Source organism: Palaemon carinicauda, chromosome 5, assembly GCF_036898095.1.
Source record: "Palaemon carinicauda isolate YSFRI2023 chromosome 5, ASM3689809v2, whole genome shotgun sequence".
NCBI lineage: Eukaryota > Metazoa > Arthropoda > Malacostraca > Decapoda > Palaemonidae > Palaemon > Palaemon carinicauda.
Window position 1 is genome coordinate 120,046,713 of NC_090729.1, and position 20,000 is coordinate 120,066,712.

Genomic DNA, 20,000 nt, shown 5'->3' on the forward strand with positions numbered 1-20,000 from the left:
TCAATCTCAACTCTTGCAGAGCTGGCTCGCAATAAGCACCAATCTCAGTCATATATATCTCTATTAATTGATTTAACAATAATAGGTCTACATTCAGGAGAGGGAATTGATGCAAAGAGAGTAGCATCATTACGAGCTTGTTTTTCAAGAAACACCACATATCATGCTAATACAGTTTGAAAAGTAATGGGCCTAGAACACTACCCTAAGGAACACCAGATATTATATTCCTACAGTATAGTCACGATGGTGCTCATCAACAGCTACTTCTTGGAATCTATTACTTATAAATTCAATAAGGATCCTAAGAAAAGACCCAATTACTCTCATCTGTTTAAGTTTGAAACCAAGAGCACAATAAAATCAAGACCAATCATACGAACTTCCTGACCACAATCAAGGGATTTCTGTACAGTATTGAAGATTGTAAGAAGAATATAACATGCTCCAAGGCCTTTGCAAAATCTAAGCTGTAAGCCAGGGAACAGATGATTATCTTTAGCACACTATTTAGTTGTTTTGCAAAAAGATTTTTAAAAACTTCTGATACAAGAGAAGTCATAAAAATTGGGCAGTAATCAGCAGGGCTAGTTTCCACAAACACATTCACCTAATAGAGTAAAATTACGAATTCTCTAAGAAGTGCAAAGTTAACGGCTTCCTTCTAACTTGCAAAAAAATGCAGACTAACCCAAAACTAAGAAATCAGCTGCCATTAATAAAAAAACTAGAAAATTAAATTTGGGTCTACAGTTCTACACCATAAGAATCAAGGTCCGCCAAGAGTAGTTTAATTTCAGGAGACCAAACAATTAAACTAGCTAGTTTAGCTTCAGCAAAACTGAAAGGAAGAAGACAAAGTTCCTCATCACTATTCCTTCATATCTCATTACTGTTTATTACTATCTTTTTCTCTCTTTTTATTGTTTTTACGAATTCTTCAACATGCGTCACTAAAACAACTGACCATTCTTTTCTTTATTTCAGTGTCAACTGCAACAGATACAACCGTTACATCTCAGAGTCTGATTACTGAAGAAAATGTTATAAAAGCTCTAAAGGTTGATAAGGGAAGTAAAGCTCTCTTGAAATCCTGGAAAGTTGTTGAATTCACCAAGCGAGGAGATAACTACGCCTGTTTGGTAACGAGCGTAGAAGTCAAATACTCTACAAATGAAAAACAAGATTGCGAAGTTACTTATGTGGTCAAGCTAAACCCCCACAGAAAGTTTGGAGACTTTCAAGAAGCAGAACCTTACATCTTTGAAAAAGAGGGAAAGTTTTATGAAGAACTTGTGCCTTTGCTAAATGAAGCGATTATATCTACAGGTCAAAAGCCTCTTTGTTTCCCGAAGTGTTTCCTTGTTTCCTTAGAAGAGGGAAAAGAACAAATCTTTTTCGAGGACCTTAGAGCAAGAGATTTTAAAATGGAGGACAGACGGAAAGGCTTGGATGAAGCACACATCAATCTGGTCATCTCAGAGCTAGCCCGACTTCACAGCGCATCTCACCTTTTAAAAACGAAGCTTCTGAAAGTGGGGACTATATCATCGAAATATGAATGGCTTGCAAGAGATTTTATCTCATTCACTCAGAATTCCAAAGAGTTATTTGTATCATGGCTACAAAGAAGCGTTGATACTGGGGTGATGATGTTGGAAACAATTGGTGGATATGAGACAGCAATTAACTGGCTTAACTCCCTCAAACCTGATGTAGAATACTATTTGTCTCCTTATCTTCAGAGTAAGAAATTCAGCAGCGTATGCCATGGTGACTGCTGGAACAATAACATGCTGTTCAGGTAAGTTAGGCCGGGAGCACACTAGCGACTCTGTGGCGCCACAAAGCCACAGCATCGTGTGGCGGGGATGTGGTCTCCCATAGGTTTCCATTGTTTTCAAAGCCACGCCACGCATGTGGGGGGGATGAGCGACAGAGAGCCAGAGTCGCTTGCCACAGTCGCTAGTTTGCGCGGCAAAACTTGAAAACAATGGAAACCTATGGGAGACCACATCCCCGCCACACGATGCTGTGGCTTTGTGGCGCCACAGAGTCACTAGTGTGTTCCTGGCCTTAAACAATTTACTCATATTTTCTCTCTCCTTTCATAAGGAGTCCCATTCGTCGCAATGGCATGAAAAATGACAGCTTCTCACTCTTAAGAAGCTACCTTCTCAAAGAAAAAATGGCTGCTTTGTCTTATACTCTGGCAAATTATTCTTAAATTTTGGTGGTCTGGATATTTTCTCCCCTTCGAAACCCGACATTGCATAGATATCAGTCATTTTCATTTGGAAATAACGCTGACTTACATTATATCAGAGAATTAATTATCAATAATTCAGAAATCTTGGATAATTCTATCACAGAAAAAACATTATAATCTGGACTAATGACAAATATTATTTCATTTATCATCTAAACTATTGTAAATGTTATCATTACCACTATTATCAGGATTATAGTTTAAAATTATAATCCTTAATATCATTATCCTAATTTTATTTACTACTATTGGCCAGATTGCAGAAGTCGAATGATGCATCTAAAAAAAGGCCCCAGTAAGGAAATAAAACTTGTGAAATAAAAACAAGTACAGTAATACCTCGGTAAACGACCTGAATCTGTTCCATACAGGAGTAAAGAATGATCTATAAAAAAGCAAGTACAGTAATACCTTGGTATACGAGCTGAATCTGTTCCAGGAGTAATCTCATAACCAAATTCTGCTCGTAAACCAAAGCATTCTTGAATACTTACTCTGGTAAAAAAAAAAAAAAAAAAAAAAAAAAAAAAAAAAAAAAACGTAATTTAAATCGGGAATTCTCCGTAAAAATATACTGTTCTCAACTGTATTCTAGTAAAATACAGGTGACCATAATTTTACCCTACTTCGTTATTATCTTTAAAAGGCTGAAACTGTTGTCTACTCTAAGGACAAAGTTGGTAATTTATGACGTTCAGAGCTAAACAACCCATTGATTCAAAAACCTGTCTTACTGAGCATTTTTTTATTTGATTATTTTCCAAGGAGTATTAAGAGTTCTCTAGATAATTTTGGTGAAGGTTCCAGAATGTGTTTACGGTGAATTACTCAAAATTATATTTGTTCTTTGTTGATACTTTCTCCAAAACTTTGAACTCCGCATCATTTTTTTCTTTCAAATTTCACTTATGTGTTTCACATGTACTGTCAAAATTTAAGGTTCTTTGAGCACCAAAAATTCAACATTTCAAATTGAAAAAGGTTGTTTACCAAGTTATAGCAAAAATTTATATGTAAATGAAATTTCCCCATTCTGAAGACTCATTGTTATCAGGTTTGGAAAGCTTATAAAGATATGCTTTGGTAAATAATTGATAAGCAGTAACACACGTACGCCAGTCTCTTTACATGAGCATGTTAAGAAAACTTGACAGTCTATCCTCGGTTTCTCTCCAGATATGACGAAGAAGGCTGTCCCGTGGAAGTTATGTTGTTGGACCTTCAGCTAAATCGGGAAGCTTCTCCAGCAACTGACTTGAATTACTTCCTGTACACCAGCGTCAACGGAGATGTGAGGAGACCGAACCTCGACCGATTCCTGTCCTTGTATCATTCAACCTACGAAGAAGTCCTGGAAGCGGGTGGTATGCAGATGTACTTTACCAAAGAGGAAATAACCGAAGAATTCAGAAGCAAGAGCGTGTATGGCATTCTCTTTGCGTTGGTGATCATACCTCTGCTTCTGCTGGAACCCGAAGAAGTTCCAGAGATGTCTGACACAAACTTCGAGACCCTCATGCAGGATTTCAAAACATTATCTATGAAGAAGCTTAAAACGAATCCTCTTTGTAAGCCTCGTTTTCTGGCCATTTTTGACGAGTTCATGGAAAGCGGTCTAATATCCTGACGTGTTTCTTGACTTGTTCTTATGTAGAGTATATGGTACAGCTACAGCTACAGTATAGGGTGATAGGATAGGTGGGGGAGGGGAGGGGGGAATTAGGATTTTGGTAGGGATTGGAGGGGAAAGTGTTAAAGTGAAGTGCAGTGGGAGGTGAAAAGATTGGGGCAGACCCAATAGCTCTTTTTTTTTTTTTTTTTTTTTTTTTTTTTTTTATCACCATGCCTTTTTGGATTACCAGGAGGTGATTTCTGTTGCCAGCCTTCGGGGGACTTGTGTTTGCATGATTATTCCATTTCTGTGCTAAAAATCTTTACTTAATGTTATATACCAAATAAAGCCAATTATGTACGGTTCTAACTCATCCTATATGGTCTTTTTTTCTGTTGATCTTAATAATAAACTATTGATTGATTATGAATTATCGGTGGAAGGGCAAAATTTGATCTACACATGTAATGCTTTATTCACCGTTTTAATATTTACAGATATCAACAGTTATAAGTAACCAAAATATAATAAATCTTATATTAATATAGTTCTTATTGTTTTCCTCTTCCAATAATCAAGAAACAAAATATCTATTAAAGAACATCTTAAAATACCTTTAACAATTTGCTATATTCAACTGACACTTTTACTTCAATCTTGCATGTACACCAAGAACTATTTTCCTGATTAGCAACGATGTTTGGATTAACATAATTTTCACTTGTCTGTTTTTTACAATATCTTCAAATTTTTACTTACTTCAAAGTACAAGCAAAGATATGGCAATGATCATAACCTTCTGGAAGCATTCTCAGTGTTGTAGGGGCTGTGCAGTGAGTGGCTGTGGGAGTGTTACCAGTGCTTTTAGCCTTCTGGAAGCGTTGTAAACGTTAGAGAGGATATCTGAGCAAAGATATGGCAATTATTTTATATAAAAAAGATTACTAAATGTCCATAAAGCGTAAATTAAGTGATTCAGTTAGTGATAGTAAACATTATTTAAAGGAGAGAACTCCTGATATATTTCAGAACTGCTCATGGAGGGTGTTCCTCCTTCACCCTGGCCCGTTTTGTGTTCTGAATAAACTCAAGAGGAACCAGAACTGGGTTATATAATCAAAATCATCAAATCCATCCATCCTAAGAACAATAGGGAGTTCTTATGAGGCAAAGGAGGTGAATGTATTAATAACTATGTTGGTAAGAGCCTGACTATCCTGATTTAAAAGTAGTTGTTTTCATGTCTATAGGGCTACTTTTCAATTTATAAAAGTGACAAGAAGTGAAGAAAAGAGAGATTTTAGAACAAGAGGATGTAATTGGAAGAAAGAGAAACAATGTATGTTCAAACAAGACAGAAGCAGGTGTTTATAAGAAAGGAATTAGCAGGTGACCAAATTCTCAAGAACTCTTTCAAATCCATTCAAAACAAAGGTCATAATGCACACAGAAGAAAAATTGACATATATTCAATCATATTAGTACTCATACTCCTACATACATACAATATATACTACTTTCATCAAAGGTTAAATCACTTGTAGCATCAATTATTTAAAGACTACACTGTTGAAATTTTCTGTATATTTTCTCTGGCCGAGAGTTTTAAAGGAAAAAACGGAATTTATTCCTGTGCTGTTCCATTTGCTCAACTTCAGCCTACAGCTGTTTCAGCCAACAACTAACGCCTTTCATCAGAGCATCCTTATTGATAAATCCTTATCTTTGTATTAATTTTATCAAAGTTATCTTGTATAGATATGGACGCTATGACATGTCTTTCTAATAAGTTATTGGAATGAACCAATATTTTTTGCACATGAGGCTAACTTTTTGTTACTATTTTGGTGTATAGAATATTTACTAAATATATAAAACTATATATCAATAAACACCTAATTTATTTAGATAAAGATTAAAAAATATACATTTGTGTATAAGATTATGATATTCTTGTAAAAACAATTTCAGCAACAATTTCTACCTCTTTTCCAATGTCACAACTTCAGCAACACTTTCTACCCATTCTCCATTGTCACAACAACTTGACTATATTTTTGCATGTGTATATTTTTTAGGGAAATATTCATTAATGAAGGAATTATCAAATTTGCATACAGCTGTAAAATAAGAGAAGAATAAACTCATTAAGATAAAGTTGAAGTCGCCGAATTCATTACTAAGTACAGTAATTATTTAGATTTTAGATGAATCGAGAGATTTTCGATCATCTGCCATTATTTACAAACTGTTTATAAATTATAAGAAATATATAGCAATATATAGCTAAGGATTAAAATAGTTCTTTTTGTTATTATTATTAATGTATACTTACAAATATAACTTCAGTAACACATTATCAGACCCACAACATATCAAAAGAATTTATGTTCTGGTAAATTATGAAATTCAAATTAAACATCTAATTATTAAAGATTTGTGTTCAGATGAGATGAATGCAAACATTCACGCAAAATTTTATTTTTTATTGTACATTACTCCAATTTTTCCACATAGATTGTATATATTATGCAGGGAAGTGTTCATGATTAAAATATAGTTCAATCAGTTGCCAATATAGAGGAGATATTATTTTTTCTTTCTCATTATATACAGTATATATATATATATATATATATATATATATATATATATATATATATGTATATATATATACATATGTATATACGTGTGTGTGTGTATGTATATATGTATGTACACATATATACATATATACGCATATATATATATATATATATATATATATATGTGTGTGTGTGTGTCTGTGTAGATAGATAGATAGATATATAGATATGTGTGTGAGTTCGCACATGTGTGAAAACGTGTTCATGTATGCAAACGTGTCTGTGTCGGTTGGCGTGTGTGTATGTGTGCACGTGTGATTGTTGTGACTACACTATGTTATCTGATATGAATTGTATTCACATCAACGCATAGTCCGAGAATACGTAATTTAGAGGTACTGTGTTAACATCTCTCTCTCTCTCTCTCTCTCTCTCTCTCTCTCTCTCTCTCTCTCTCTCTCTCTCTGGCTGAGTCCGCTGGGCAGGCTTAAAGGTCCACGATTCCCTTGAGTCAGTAGCAATTGTCCCCTCCCGAGAAAAGGATAGTCAGGATTTCATCTTCTGCGCGCTGGAAACAGGATCACTTGCAAATCTTAAAAAAGTACGTTGTTGATCAGTTGTTACTTACTTATCGGTGGGTACATCTGCGCTCTGGAAACAGGAACACATACAACTGTTAAAAAGTACGTTGTTGGTCAGTTTTTGCTTGTTAATCGGTGGGTACTTTATCCAAGACAGAGGGTTTGACTGCTACTTGTCACTACCGTCCGTTGGTTAGTTAGTTTCAGTCAAGATCGTAGAACTTTTCGTAAACAGAGGTTAAGATTAAAATAATCTCTTTCAAAAATTGTTTGGTCTGTGCATGGGATTTTCTAGTTGATCCTCATAGTTGAGAAATGCTGTAATAAGGGAGGCAGCTCTTGCAGGTGTCATTGGTGGAGGAATTTATTTCGCAAAAGAATAGTATTTTCTCTTTTGGGGATGTCAGAGTCTATTTATTATTCTTTCCCCCAAACATTTCTTTTCCATTCATTTGGTTCATCTTTAACATTACCCCTCCCCCCAAAAAAAAATAAGTGAAATTTGTGGCAACAAATACGTTTCAATCTTAAGAAATGAAATAGATCCTGAAATCAAGTGTTGAGAATCCAAATAAAAGCTGAAATTTATTTGTACTTATGATTATTGATTTTTAAAACTTAGCCTTCAAGTGCATTTGCCAAAGTACCAAAGATGCACCAAATTTATTGTATTTGCCAATGAAGTTCCAAGTTAACTGAATAACTATTAACTTTTCTTTGTGCATCTAGAAATTGGTTCACTGTTCCCGCTAAACTTTTTGTTAAAAGCTCATTAAAAAAAAAGATAAAGTTGACGATGTGGGTTATTATTATTATTATTATTATTATTATTATTATTATTATTATTATTTGCTAAGCTACAACCCTAGTTAGAAAAACAGGATGCTATAAGCCCAAGGGCTCCAACAGGGAAAATAGCCCAATGAGGAAAGGAAATAAGGAAATAAACTAAAACAGCATTTCAAGAGAGATAGCATTAAAATAATTCTTTCATATATAAATTATAAAAGCTTCAAAATAACAAGAGGAAGAGAAACAAGATAGAATAGTATGCCTGAGTGTACTCTCAAGCACGAGATCTCTGACCCAAGGCAGTGGAAGAATATCAAAGATAATCTACGGGGACTCACATCTATGGTTATAACTCTTGGTGATCATTTCACAAATTCTAAAGATTCAGTCTTGAGATCTATTAGTCTAGCAGAATGGGGACCAAACGTGGTTTTAGGGTACCCACAAAGTTTTTTTGCGGATTATATATCTTTGAGACATGCTGATTCAGAATCCACTTGATGCCACCTTGGCACCCTTGAGCATTTTGCATAATATGCTAATTAGGTCGGCCATTATGAAAATTTTGTTTTTAGGGTATAACTTTTTTATTTGACCAGATACAAGGGGGATCATGATGTCTACCCCCAGGTTTAGAGGGTCTCTGATTCTGATGATACAAGTTCTAACATGATTACTAATTTGCATATGCATGTTATGCTAATTAGGTGATGGGAATTACCCAAATTTGGTATTTTGGCTAAAGCTTGCATATATTGCCATTAAGAGGGTAATTTCTATGCCTTTCCCAATGTTAATGGGTCTCAGATTTTACTTTTGCCATTATTAGTGCCTTTTTTGCATATATTTGCATTCCATATGGATTTGCATATGCATAAATTTAGTGTAAATGGTTGAAATTTCCGACTTATGGCAAAATATAACAATGATACATGTAACATTTCCCTGATTGCACTAATTAGTCCCAGACTGCTACACAGACCTCCAGGATGATGAACTATAGTCATTTGCATAAACTGCATATATTATGCTAATTAGCAGTCATAATGTCTTTAGTTACTCAGTTTAGCAAGTCATTGTCCTCTCCACCACTTTGATAGTCCTCCCCTTCATCAGCCTCATCGTTTTGCTTGTTGTATGTATTTCGACAGTTTGATTCTCCACGACATGCACAGAAAAATGTGCAAGGCAAGTGTCCACTGTTACAGCCACACCTCTGAGAACTACATGGTTCATTGGTTGAACACCCACAACGAAGCATCTCTAATACCTCAGGAGGTGCTAGGGCAACGTCTGGTGGGAGAGTCTTTGGGATCAGTGTTTTGGTGCTTTCTTCACGAGACCACCCATAGTCAGTAGGCTCAAACGATGGAGGGTCCGGCAGGGGTGCCGATTTCCATACTGCCGTTTGAACATGGGCACGCAAGACATTTTCTCTAAATGCCTCAGTTGTGGGTGGGATGGTCTTTAAGGCTGGGGCGGCTGTAATGTTCTTCTTGCCTATCTTTTTTTACCATAGTTCAACGCGAGCCTTTGACAAGTCATCCCTCTCCTTGCTGCCATAGCATGCAGAAATGAACTTTGTAGCTTCTGCCATTACTTTATCCAATGATGAGTCAAGATCCCCCAGATATTGGAAAGCGTGTCCTTGCTTCACCAGCTTGTTTATCATAGTTCCCTTTCCAATGCCCTGAAGCTTGGCAACGGTATCGCACCCAGTAAGCGCATGGGCCGCCAAAAGATTTGGCACTATTGCTGCATGTTTTTTCACTGTGGCCTGTATGTCAACTGAGATCCGCTCACAGCTTGTGGCTTCCATGATCAGGGCACAGTTCAACTTTTCCTGGCCACAAAAATGCACTAAGAGAACAAAGACGTCTGTGTCATCACAAATGACTTTTATTGTCTTTACACTGTCCATTTGGGCAATTTGTAGTATCTGATAGATCATAGTGACGTCAGCTTCTTCATGGGTAGTTCTGAGGTCCCTGCGATGAATCTGATAACCGCAGAACAGTTCAATTGGAATTGGGTCCCGACCACACACAACTATCTTGTTGTGAATGGGTTCACCACTGGTTACACAGAGCTCCACCAGATGATTACAGATGATATCAATCAGCTGTACTTTGTTTGCATGGACTTGCAACACAACCGCTTGAGGGGGCATAGGACTTGAAAGGTTCAGATGATGTTGACGAGTTGCATGTTTGCCACCTCTGGCTCCTCGTGTCACACTTTTGATAGAATAATCATAGTACCTATCAAAGGTTAAGTAGACCTCTGAGTCCTTAGCTTTCAGCATCACATTCCTTATGAAGTTGCCTACATAGTCCTTGACTGTTCCTTGTTGTGGCCAATGCACTGACCACAGAAGTGCGCAGCCATCGATAACAATTGCATCTACTTTGTTCAAAACTCGAGAGGACACTTCAACTTGAAGCTTTTTTTTAAGGTCAGCCTTGTTTGATGCAATTCTCAATTCTCCATTGTCTTTGTACATGGAGGTTGGAATAGGAGCTAGCTCATGTTTCAGAACATCTTCTAGGTTGATAGATCTGGTTTGCTGAAGCCCAAGTACGCGTGAGTAAATGAGATTGACATCATAGACATCTGTGTCTCCAACCCTAACTGATTTTGCAGCAACAGCCATCGTAACTGTGGGCTTAGGAATGGGGGAATTGAAACTTGATGGCCAGTCCTCTTCAAAATGTACCATCTGGGCCTTTCCTAACTCAACTGCATTGTGAACATTGACAGAGTTCGGAGCAATTCTACCACTCACAACATTCACTATTTCCGTTGTGTGGTCATTCGGATCGAGGGGATTGATGGACATTGCGAGCTTGGCCCTAATCTTCTCCCTATCACTACCGTCTGACTTTATTCTGGACTGGTTCTCCTCCTTGTGATGTGATGAATCCTCTGATTTTCCCTTATTCAGACTTAGACTGCCATCTGGTGTGACCTACTTAAACAATCTATTCTCTGTTTCAAACTAATTAGACATTATTAAGCTTTTAACAGCTCCACAAAGTGATGTTAAGACACTGGAATAACAGTTATCTTTGCTTTAGAAATAACAGACCGATCACTGCAATAACATCATACTTCATGTAAACTTAATGTAATACTAACTTTAATTAGCAAAATTATTAATATGCAAAGACAATAGAATAGAAAGGACTGATAATCAGAGTCCCTGAAATATGTGGTAGGCACCAAAATACAATTTTATTCGGTGAAGTAAGCATACTCTAGTTATAATACCAATTTGCGTTATTACCGTCACCTAATTAGCATAACATGCATATGCAAATTAGTAATCATGTTAAAAATGGTATCATCAGAATCAGAAACCCTCTAAACCTGGGGCTAGACATCATGATCTCTCTTGTATCTGGTCAAATAAAAAAGTTATACCCTAAAAACAAAATTTTCATAATGGCCGACTTAATTAGCATATTATGCAAAATGCTCAAGAGTGCCAAGGTGGCATCAAGTGGATTCTGAATCAGCATGTCTCAAAGATATATAATCTGCAAAAAAACTTTGTGGGTACCCTAAAACCACGTTCACCCAAAAAAGGGCTCCATTCTGCTAGACTATATTGACTAAATATCCTGTGTTTGGTATTACTCCTGCGGTAAAATCACCTCGAGATTTTTGGATTTATGTGTTTATGAATTTGAGTTGATGCTTATTGGTGGACCCTGCGAGCTCATTCATCACCCATGTGCAAGGGGAGTGGTAAAAATTTTAGGAAGTTGGCCAGCAAGATGGAAGAAAGAAAATGGGTAACATATAAACTCTTTGCTCCTCTTCTGCACCTGCAGCGAAAATGGGATAACATGTGAGTTCAATGGATAACTTCAACAAACTTGACGACGCTCGTTGTTCTATGTCATATCCCTTTATGAGTGTATCTGTGTGTGTGCGTGTGTGTGCCATGCCGTGTGGTGTGGGATAATGTCCGTATGTGCGTATGCTATTGCATGCGTGTGTGTGTAAGTTTATATATTGCACTTGTGTTTTTATTCCTTCTCATGCTGAAAGGTATATCTATCTGTCTGTCTGCTCTTCTGCGTCTGTCTCTGATCGTGTAATCACTTCTTTTCACAGAAAAATATATTTCTCTCTCTCTCTCTCTCTCTCTCTCTCTCTCTCTCTCTCTCTCTCTCTCTCTCTCTCTCTCTCTCTCTCTCTTCCCTGCAAGCTATTTATATAAATCCCTTAAATGGTTTTTGCTTAGGCATGGCTTCCTTTGATCATAAATAAGCCGTATGTCGTTGCTCCTGTTCTGGCAAGAGATACATGGATGTGCTACACATACACTCCTGTGGGTCACTGTTAAAATATAATTACTTATAATTTACGTTACATTAAACAAATGATGTTTGCTCTGCTGTGCCTCACTTTTCTTGCAAATAAACATTATCTCATTACTCTTCTGTTCTGGGAAGCAGTACATGGATGTGCTAAGCATACAATCCGTGTGGATCTCTATTAAAGTATCATAATTACCTATGATTTACATTACGTTCATCAAATGGTCTCTGTTCTCCTGAGGCTCACTTTGCTTGCTAATAAACTTTATCTCATTGCTCTTCTGTTCTAGCAAACGGTACATGGGTGTGCTGCTCAAGCCAACTATGTGTGTCATTCTTTCGGCGATATTTTTTTCATTTCTGGTGAGCAACAATAGCTATATATTGAATGGAAATTGTTTTAGATATTTACAATTACCAAAATAGATGAAATTACATTAAATTTTGAAATAGATTGAACTTCTCTCTGAGAAACTTCTTGTGATGGATATGGCAACGTTACCCACTGAACCCACCTGCTAACCCATTCTCGCAATAGGTGTAGAAACGGAATATGGAGTGTATACATATGCAAGTGGGTACAGAATGAAAATAGAAGTCTATAAAGTGAATACTGCTAGGGGACAAAGGCATGATCCAAAGACCCTCAAGAAACCCCTACAGTGCACCACCTAAGGTTCTGCTCACTGGTGTCAGCAATACCCTGTAGGTTCGAGCTCTTGTCAATTAGCTTTAATTCCACTGTTAATGAGGGTGCAACATATGATCACTTTCCCTTCCCTAGCGCTGTTTTTACAGTTTCTGTTCTTTCATGTAGTCTACTCCATTCGCTTTCTTTGTTGATGACCTTTTCTAGTCTACTTCTATTCCTTTTGTAGATTTTGCCACTAATTCATCCTGCTATAAGTCTGGGTGCCTGGACTGGGTAGTAAATACCGGGTGGGTTCAGTACCAGAGATTAAGTGACAAATCCGTGATTGCTTTTTTAAATTATTTTGGTTTAAAATTTCTGACATGCTCTTTTAGTTTCTTATTTTGAAATATCTGTTCCATCTTCGATGAAAAATTGTTGCAGTGAAAGCTTAAACCTTAAAATAGCGTTTTCATGCTGCATCATAACCCTTTGTATGAAGGACCATCTTATTTTGTCTGATATGTTATTGTAATCATTTGCGTATGATTTTCAATTATGTTACCTAAAATCAAGGGACTATCTCAGTAAAATTGTGTATTTCACTGTGTTGTAACTAATTATTCACCTGAAGCAATTAAAAGGTAGTGTTTGAAAATCTACCGAGCCAAGCAAAATTACACAGTTAATCTCGCCATTGTATCTATTTGTTTCCTCATATCTCATCTTTTTATTCTTTTTCTTATTACTCCTGGCTAGTACAATGGTAACGTGTTCGCTTTACATTTGCATGGCAGCAAATCGATCCAAGCCCGGGACCCTGAGTTTAAGCTGTTTATTTAGGAGGCCTCTGCTGTGGTTGGGCACCATAGTGGGGCTTGGGCTTGCCCGGCTGACCATCTGGTGGGCAAGTATTGCGATGAATCTAGAACTGGAACCAGACACCTTTACCTTTTATTTCTCTCACTTAGTCCTTATTCCAATTCTTAAACCAACATCACTAAATTGATTAATATTTTCTTTTCATTTCAGTGTCAACTGCAACAGATTCTACCGGTACATCTGAGACTCTGATTACTGAAGAAAATGTTGTAAAAGCTCTAAAGGTTGATAAGGGAAGTGAAGCTGTCTTGAAATCCTGGAAAGTTGTTGACTTCACCAAGCGAGGAGATAACTACGCCTGTCTAGTAACGAGCGTAGAAGTCAAATACTCTACAAATGAAAAACAAGATTGCGAAGTCTCTTATGTCGTGAAGTTAAACCCCCAGAGGAAGTTTGGAGACTTTCAAGAAGCAGAGCCTTTCATTTTTGAGAAAGAAGGGAAGTTTTATGAAGAACTTGTGCCAGCCCTAAACGAAGCGATTACCTCTACAGGTCAAAAGCCTCTTCGTTACCCAAAGTGTTTCCTCGTTTCCTTAGAAGAGGGGAAAGAACAAATCTTTTTCGAGGACCTCAGAGCCAGAGGCTTTAAAATGTATGACAGACGGAAAGGTTTAGATGAGCCACACATCACTCTGGTCGTCTCAGAGCTAGCCAGACTTCACAGTGCATCTCACCTCTTGAGGAAGAAGATTCTAAATGTGGAGTCTGTAGCATCTGCATATGAATGGCTTGGAAAAGACTTCACGTCATTCGGTGCAAATTGCAAAGATCTGTTTATATCGTGGATAAAACGAAGTGTTGATACTAGTGTGATGATGTTGGAAACAATTGGCGGATATGAGACAGCAATTAACTGGCTTAAATCCATCAAACCTGATGTTGAGTACTACATGACGTCTTATCTTCAGAGTAAGAAATTCACCAGTGTATGCCATGGGGATATTTGGAACAATAACATGGTATTCAGGTATGTAAAGTAATTTAAAAACTTCGATACTACATAACTAATCCCAAATCTGTGTCTCTCTCTCTCTCTCTCTCTCTCTCTCTCTCTCTCTCTCTCTCTCTCTCTCTCTCTCTCTTTAAAATGAGATCCATTTTTTTGCAATACACATAATCAGATAGCTTATCATCTTCAAGGAACTACCTTCTCAAAGAAAAAATAACTGGTTTGTTTCATAATCTGCTGAAAAGAAAACATGATTTTTTTATTATATCTATGAGATTGGTGCTCTCTCTCTCTCTCTCTCTCTCTCTCTCTCTCTCTCTCTCTCTCTCTCTCTCTCTCTCTCTCTCTCTCTGCAGGCATAAAAGTTGTAAATTTTGATTCTATCTCTGTATTTTTTGTAGCCCCATTCGTAAAACAAAATAGCTATTCTATTCTGTGTCGAGATTAGAAGATGCATGAGGTGTACACGAGCCACTGAATTAATAGTGTAGCTAACGAGAAACTTATTTGTATGCTTTTATTGGGACACATAAGAGTGACAATTGCATAATAAAGTCAAAATTAACATGTGCGCATTTAACGGCTTTTTTCCTTTATTATTATTATTATTATTATTATTGTTATTATTGTTGTTGTTAAAAGCTAAGCTGCAACCCTAGTTTTAAAAGCAAGATGCTATAAGCCCAAGGGCTCCAACAAGAAAAAATAGCCCAGTAAGGAAAGGAAACAAGGATATACATGAACTACAAAAGAAGTAATGAACAATCGAAACAGAATATTTTAGGTGAAGTAGTAAGCTGTTAGAGTTAAAGAGGTACCTAGGGTTGATACTAAGATTAACATTGTGAATATAATAACGTACGCAGCCTCCTGGCTAGTATAGTGGTAATGTATTCGCCTAGCATTTGCATGGCAGCAGATCGATCCCAACCCATTATTATTATTATTATTATTATTATTATAATTATTATTATTACTCGCTAAGCTACAACCCTAGTTTTAAAAGCAGGATGCTAAAAGCCCAGGGGCTCCAACAGGGTAAATAGCCCAATGAAGAATGGAAACAAGGAAAAATAAAATATTCTAAGAATAGTAACAACATTGAATAAATATTTCCTATATAAACCAACAAAACTTTAACAAAGCAAGACAGGGCAAGGTAATCTTAAAGCAAGCAAGCAAGGCTTCCCCTCTCGATGCCTGGCGGTTGATCTTACTAGAATCAGTATGGACCGGCAGGGGTCAATTGCCTTAGTTAGATAGGCACCGCGCATCACAAGGAACTGGATATCCTTTAATGAATTTAGCCAATGAATCCTCTATGGATTTAGTCATTCTATAGATAACTGGCAAAATCTAACCGAGGCCATTTGCGTCAGTAGGCGTAGGAGGTGATGATGATGATGATGATGATGAGTTTATCATAATTCCTCTTTATAATCCAGAAACTTAAATCAAAAGTTTTATTGGTCACATTTACCATTAATTACTTTTTCATATGTTCATTATCTTCTACTGTCTTGGGATAGAGTTCTCTTGCTTGAGGGTACATTTGTGCACACTATTCTATGTTATTTCGAAGAGATATTATCTATCTCCTTAAACCCAATCCGTCACCCTGCTGCCAGTGACCTCATTCAGATTTAGGGAGGCATTTCCTCCACACCCAAAGAATAAATTAAACAAATATCATGAAATCCAAGTTTTCAAGAGGTAACTAACCCTTTTCCAAAGACAATTTTCGTCATTTATGACCTTCAAAGCTAAAGAAACATTAGTTCAAATTCCTCTTCCTAATACAGGTCCTACTGAGTCAATTTCTGCCATTTGCTTTTTTATTCAATCAACGTCAAAAGTTTTGTAGATAATGATAATGAAGAGAGATTCCACATCATTTTTACAATTAATTTCTTGAAATAACATTCTCTAAACCTTTGAACCCTATATGATTCTTCTTTCTATTTTTTTTCACTTATGTTTTCCAGGGTATTGTCAAAATTTATGCTTTTCAGAGTACTAGAAAATGTACCATTTTGACTTTGAAAAAGGTTTGCTGCTGAGTTTTAGCAAAAAAAAAAAAAAAAAAAAAAAAAAAAAAAAAAAAAAAAAAGAGAAAGAAAAAAAAATTGTAATGAAAATGTCTACATTATGAGAGAGTCAGGTCAAAGGTCAAAGTCCCGGAAAGTATATATAGATATTCTTCAGTAGGTAGCTGATAAGCAGAAACGTAGATACATCAGTCAATCCTCGGTTTCTTTCCAGATATGACGAAGAAGGCTGTCCCGTGGAAGTTACGTTGCTGGACCTCCAGATAAACCGCGAAGCTTCTCCAGCAACTGACTTGAGTTACTTCCTGTACACCAGCGTCAACGGAGATGTGAGGAAACCGAACCTCGACCGATTCCTGTCCCTGTATCATTCAACCTACGAAGAAGTCCTCGAAGCGGGTGGTATGCAGATGTACTTTACCAAAGAGGAAATCACCGAAGAATTCAGAAGCAAGAGCGTGTACGGCATTCTCTTCGCGTTGGTGATCATACCTCTATTTCTGCTGGAACCCGAAGAAGTTCCAGAGATGTCGGAAACAGATGTTGAAACCCTTATGCAGGATTTGAAGACATTGGCCTTGCAGAAGCTTAAAACGAATCCTCTTTGCAAGCCTCGTTTTCTGGCCCTCTTTGACGAGTTCATGGAAAGTGGTCTGATTTCCTGACGCGCTTATGGACCAGTTCTTAACTAAAGTATACCGTTAATTCAGGGTTTAAACTTTTAAGCTAACGACCTCAGTTTGAGGTAATTTTCATGGTTTCTAGGTAATTCTAAGGTAATTTCAGTTCTTCCAGCTCAAAATCTAAGGAAAATAGAAAAAGTTTTAAGGTAATTTAAGGTAAAAAGCAGCAGCATTTAAGGTAATGGCTGCATGGCACATGCTCGAGTTTAAACCCTGACTGTTATAGTTTTTACTATAGGTTATAAAACAAATATAGCCCGTAATATATGGATTTATTTTATCTATAGTGTCCCTTTTTCGGTTTATTTTAATGATAAGCTATTGACTGATTGTAAATTATTCACGCTGTAACTGTAAAACTTTTATATACGACTGAACTGATTTTTTTAGATAGAATCTTAGTTTTATCGCCTTGATAGTAAAATGATACGATGCAGTACATATTAATAATCTGGGTAGTATGATAAGATTAAATCTATTCTATATTTAATTTTTACACCTTTTGAAATTCGCCTTACATCATCGTAAATTCAAAATCTTTGACATTCATAGCAAGGAACATTTTATAAGTAGCCTAATGAAAATGGAATAAATTCTAAAGGGTTTATCTTTTATGGTTATTATCATTATCCTTTCTTGATAATCCCTAAATGAATATAAAGAACCTCACAAAATACATTTTTACCTATTTAGAGGGGAAGCAGCCCGTAAAGAATACATTTTTCACTGGCTACTTGCCCTCCTCTTCTCCTTCGATCAAAGGGATTAACCGGTGATGAAGTGTTGGACAGAGGTAGATGGAGAACGCTGGCCAGAAACATCGACCCCACATATAAGTGGGAAAAGATGTAGAAAAAGAAGAAGAAGAGGGCAAGTAGCCCGTAAGGAATACTTTTTTTTTTTTTTTAAATCCTTATAAGTATAATGGTTACTACCACTGTGACTTATATCACGCCATATATTTTTCAGAAATTAGGAGTACACTGAAACTCTGCAAGTCTATTTTGGTCAGTTGGAGTAGCCTAGTGTTTGTACAGGCGTGGAAAACAGTGGCGAAGTGAGTCACTGTCTGTCCAACCCTTCTACAGGCAACATTTGAGAATTCCTCCTTGTCTCTGCAAAGCCAACACAAATTTAAAAAGTTCAAACTTGTAGCAAATGGTTTTATGCTGAACAGGCTGACATAATTCTCTTTTCATAGTTTATATTATGAAAGATCTGTTTTGATTTTGTAACTGCTTTCAAAATATTTTATTTTATTTATTCATTACTTCTCATATCGTTTATTTATTTTTTTTTTTTCCTCTCCTTACTGAGCTATATTTCCCTGTTGAACCCTTGGGCTTATAGCATCTTGCTTTTCCAACTAGGGCTGTAGCTTAGCTACTGCTACTACTACTACTGCAACTACTACTACTACTACTAACTTGGGCTTATAGGATCCTGCTTTTCCAACTAGGGCTGTAGCTTAGCTACTACTACTACTACTACTGCAACTACTACTACTACTACTACTAACTTGGGCTTATAGGATCCTGCTTTTCCAACTAGGGCTGTAGCTTAGCTACTACTACTACTACTACTACTACTAATAATAATAATAATAATAATAATAATAATAATAATAAAAAGGTCTCTACAGATTCTAACCTTAGCAGACGAGTCATTAGTAAAACAGACGCCCCCCCCCCTTCACACTCTCTCTCTCTCTCTCTCTCTCTCTCTCTCTCTCTCTCTCTCTCTCTCTCTCTCTCTCTCAACAATGCGTCGCAGTTCAATGCCACCACCCACGGCTCACAATGATTCGCTGACCTTGGAGTAATAACTCGAAATGGCATCTCACGGCCTCATAGGACTGCCGGTGTTATGTGCCTGTTCAAATCCTTTCCTTGTTCTGCTCTACTGCGTCTGGGATTTAAAGGTAATTCTTGTATAGTCATTAAACTCTCTAAAACCTTATTAAATATTGGGTCTTTCTTGGTATTGTGTGCAATATCCTTTGCTGTAATGGGTACATCATATATTGAAATTAGTTATACATATTATCATTATTATTATTATTATTATTATTATTATTATTATTATTATTAATTATCATTATTATTTTTAGTCTTATATATCATCAAATAATAGCAAAATTAAAGTTACAGATAAGATGTGGCGTCTGCAAAAATTAAAAACAAACTAATATATTATTATTATTATTATTATTATTATTATTATTGTTGTTATTTTACTTTTTTTAGCTATTTTCAAGGGCATACGTTTTCACATATAGTCTTAATATGCTAAATAGGTAATTTCTCAGTTTTCCTATACGATTTCCAACGCTGGTTTTGTAAACTTTGTTAGGAAAATTGTATTAACGATTATCACAGACAAATTCCTAAGATTCTTTTAAACTAGTAGCCCACTATAGTCAATTCTTTTTAGTGAGGCAGATTTGCACCGACTCGCAAGGGTGCCATTTTAGCTTGGAAAGGTTTCCCGCTCGCTGATTGGTTGGACAAGATAATTCTAACCAATCAGATAGCAGAAAACTTTTCCGAGATAAAAGGGCACCGCTGCGAATCAGTGCAAATGCGCCTCATTAAAAAAAAAAAAAGTTGAGTATAGTCAACGATATTCTTGTATACACTA

At 36.5% G+C, this 20,000-nt stretch overlaps 2 protein-coding genes across 3 annotated transcripts in view; both read left to right on the top strand.

Moving 5' to 3' along the window:
* LOC137640543 (uncharacterized) overlaps positions 1-4,426 on the top strand; it is a 5,952-nt gene extending 1,526 nt beyond the window's left edge. Inside the window, exons 2-3 of the mRNA XM_068373056.1 lie at positions 988-1,804; positions 3,446-4,426. Of these exons, the coding sequence (XP_068229157.1) occupies positions 988-1,804; positions 3,446-3,896 (1,268 nt within the window). The 3' untranslated portion in view covers positions 3,897-4,426. The remainder of the gene's footprint in view (positions 1-987; positions 1,805-3,445) is intronic.
* Positions 4,427-6,923: 2,497 nt separating this feature from the next.
* On the top strand, positions 6,924-17,972 carry LOC137641448 (uncharacterized). Of its 2 annotated transcripts, none has more exons than XM_068373992.1 (3): positions 6,924-7,067; positions 13,831-14,647; positions 16,892-17,972. In XM_068373992.1, coding segments are annotated over exons 1-3 (1,269 nt in total). In that variant the 5' UTR covers positions 6,924-7,066; the 3' UTR covers positions 17,343-17,972. The 2 variants fall into 2 exon arrangements, with proteins under 2 accessions (XP_068230093.1, XP_068230092.1); XM_068373991.1 differs by having other exon boundaries at positions 6,972-7,149.
* The last annotated feature ends 2,028 nt before the right edge of the window (positions 17,973-20,000 follow it).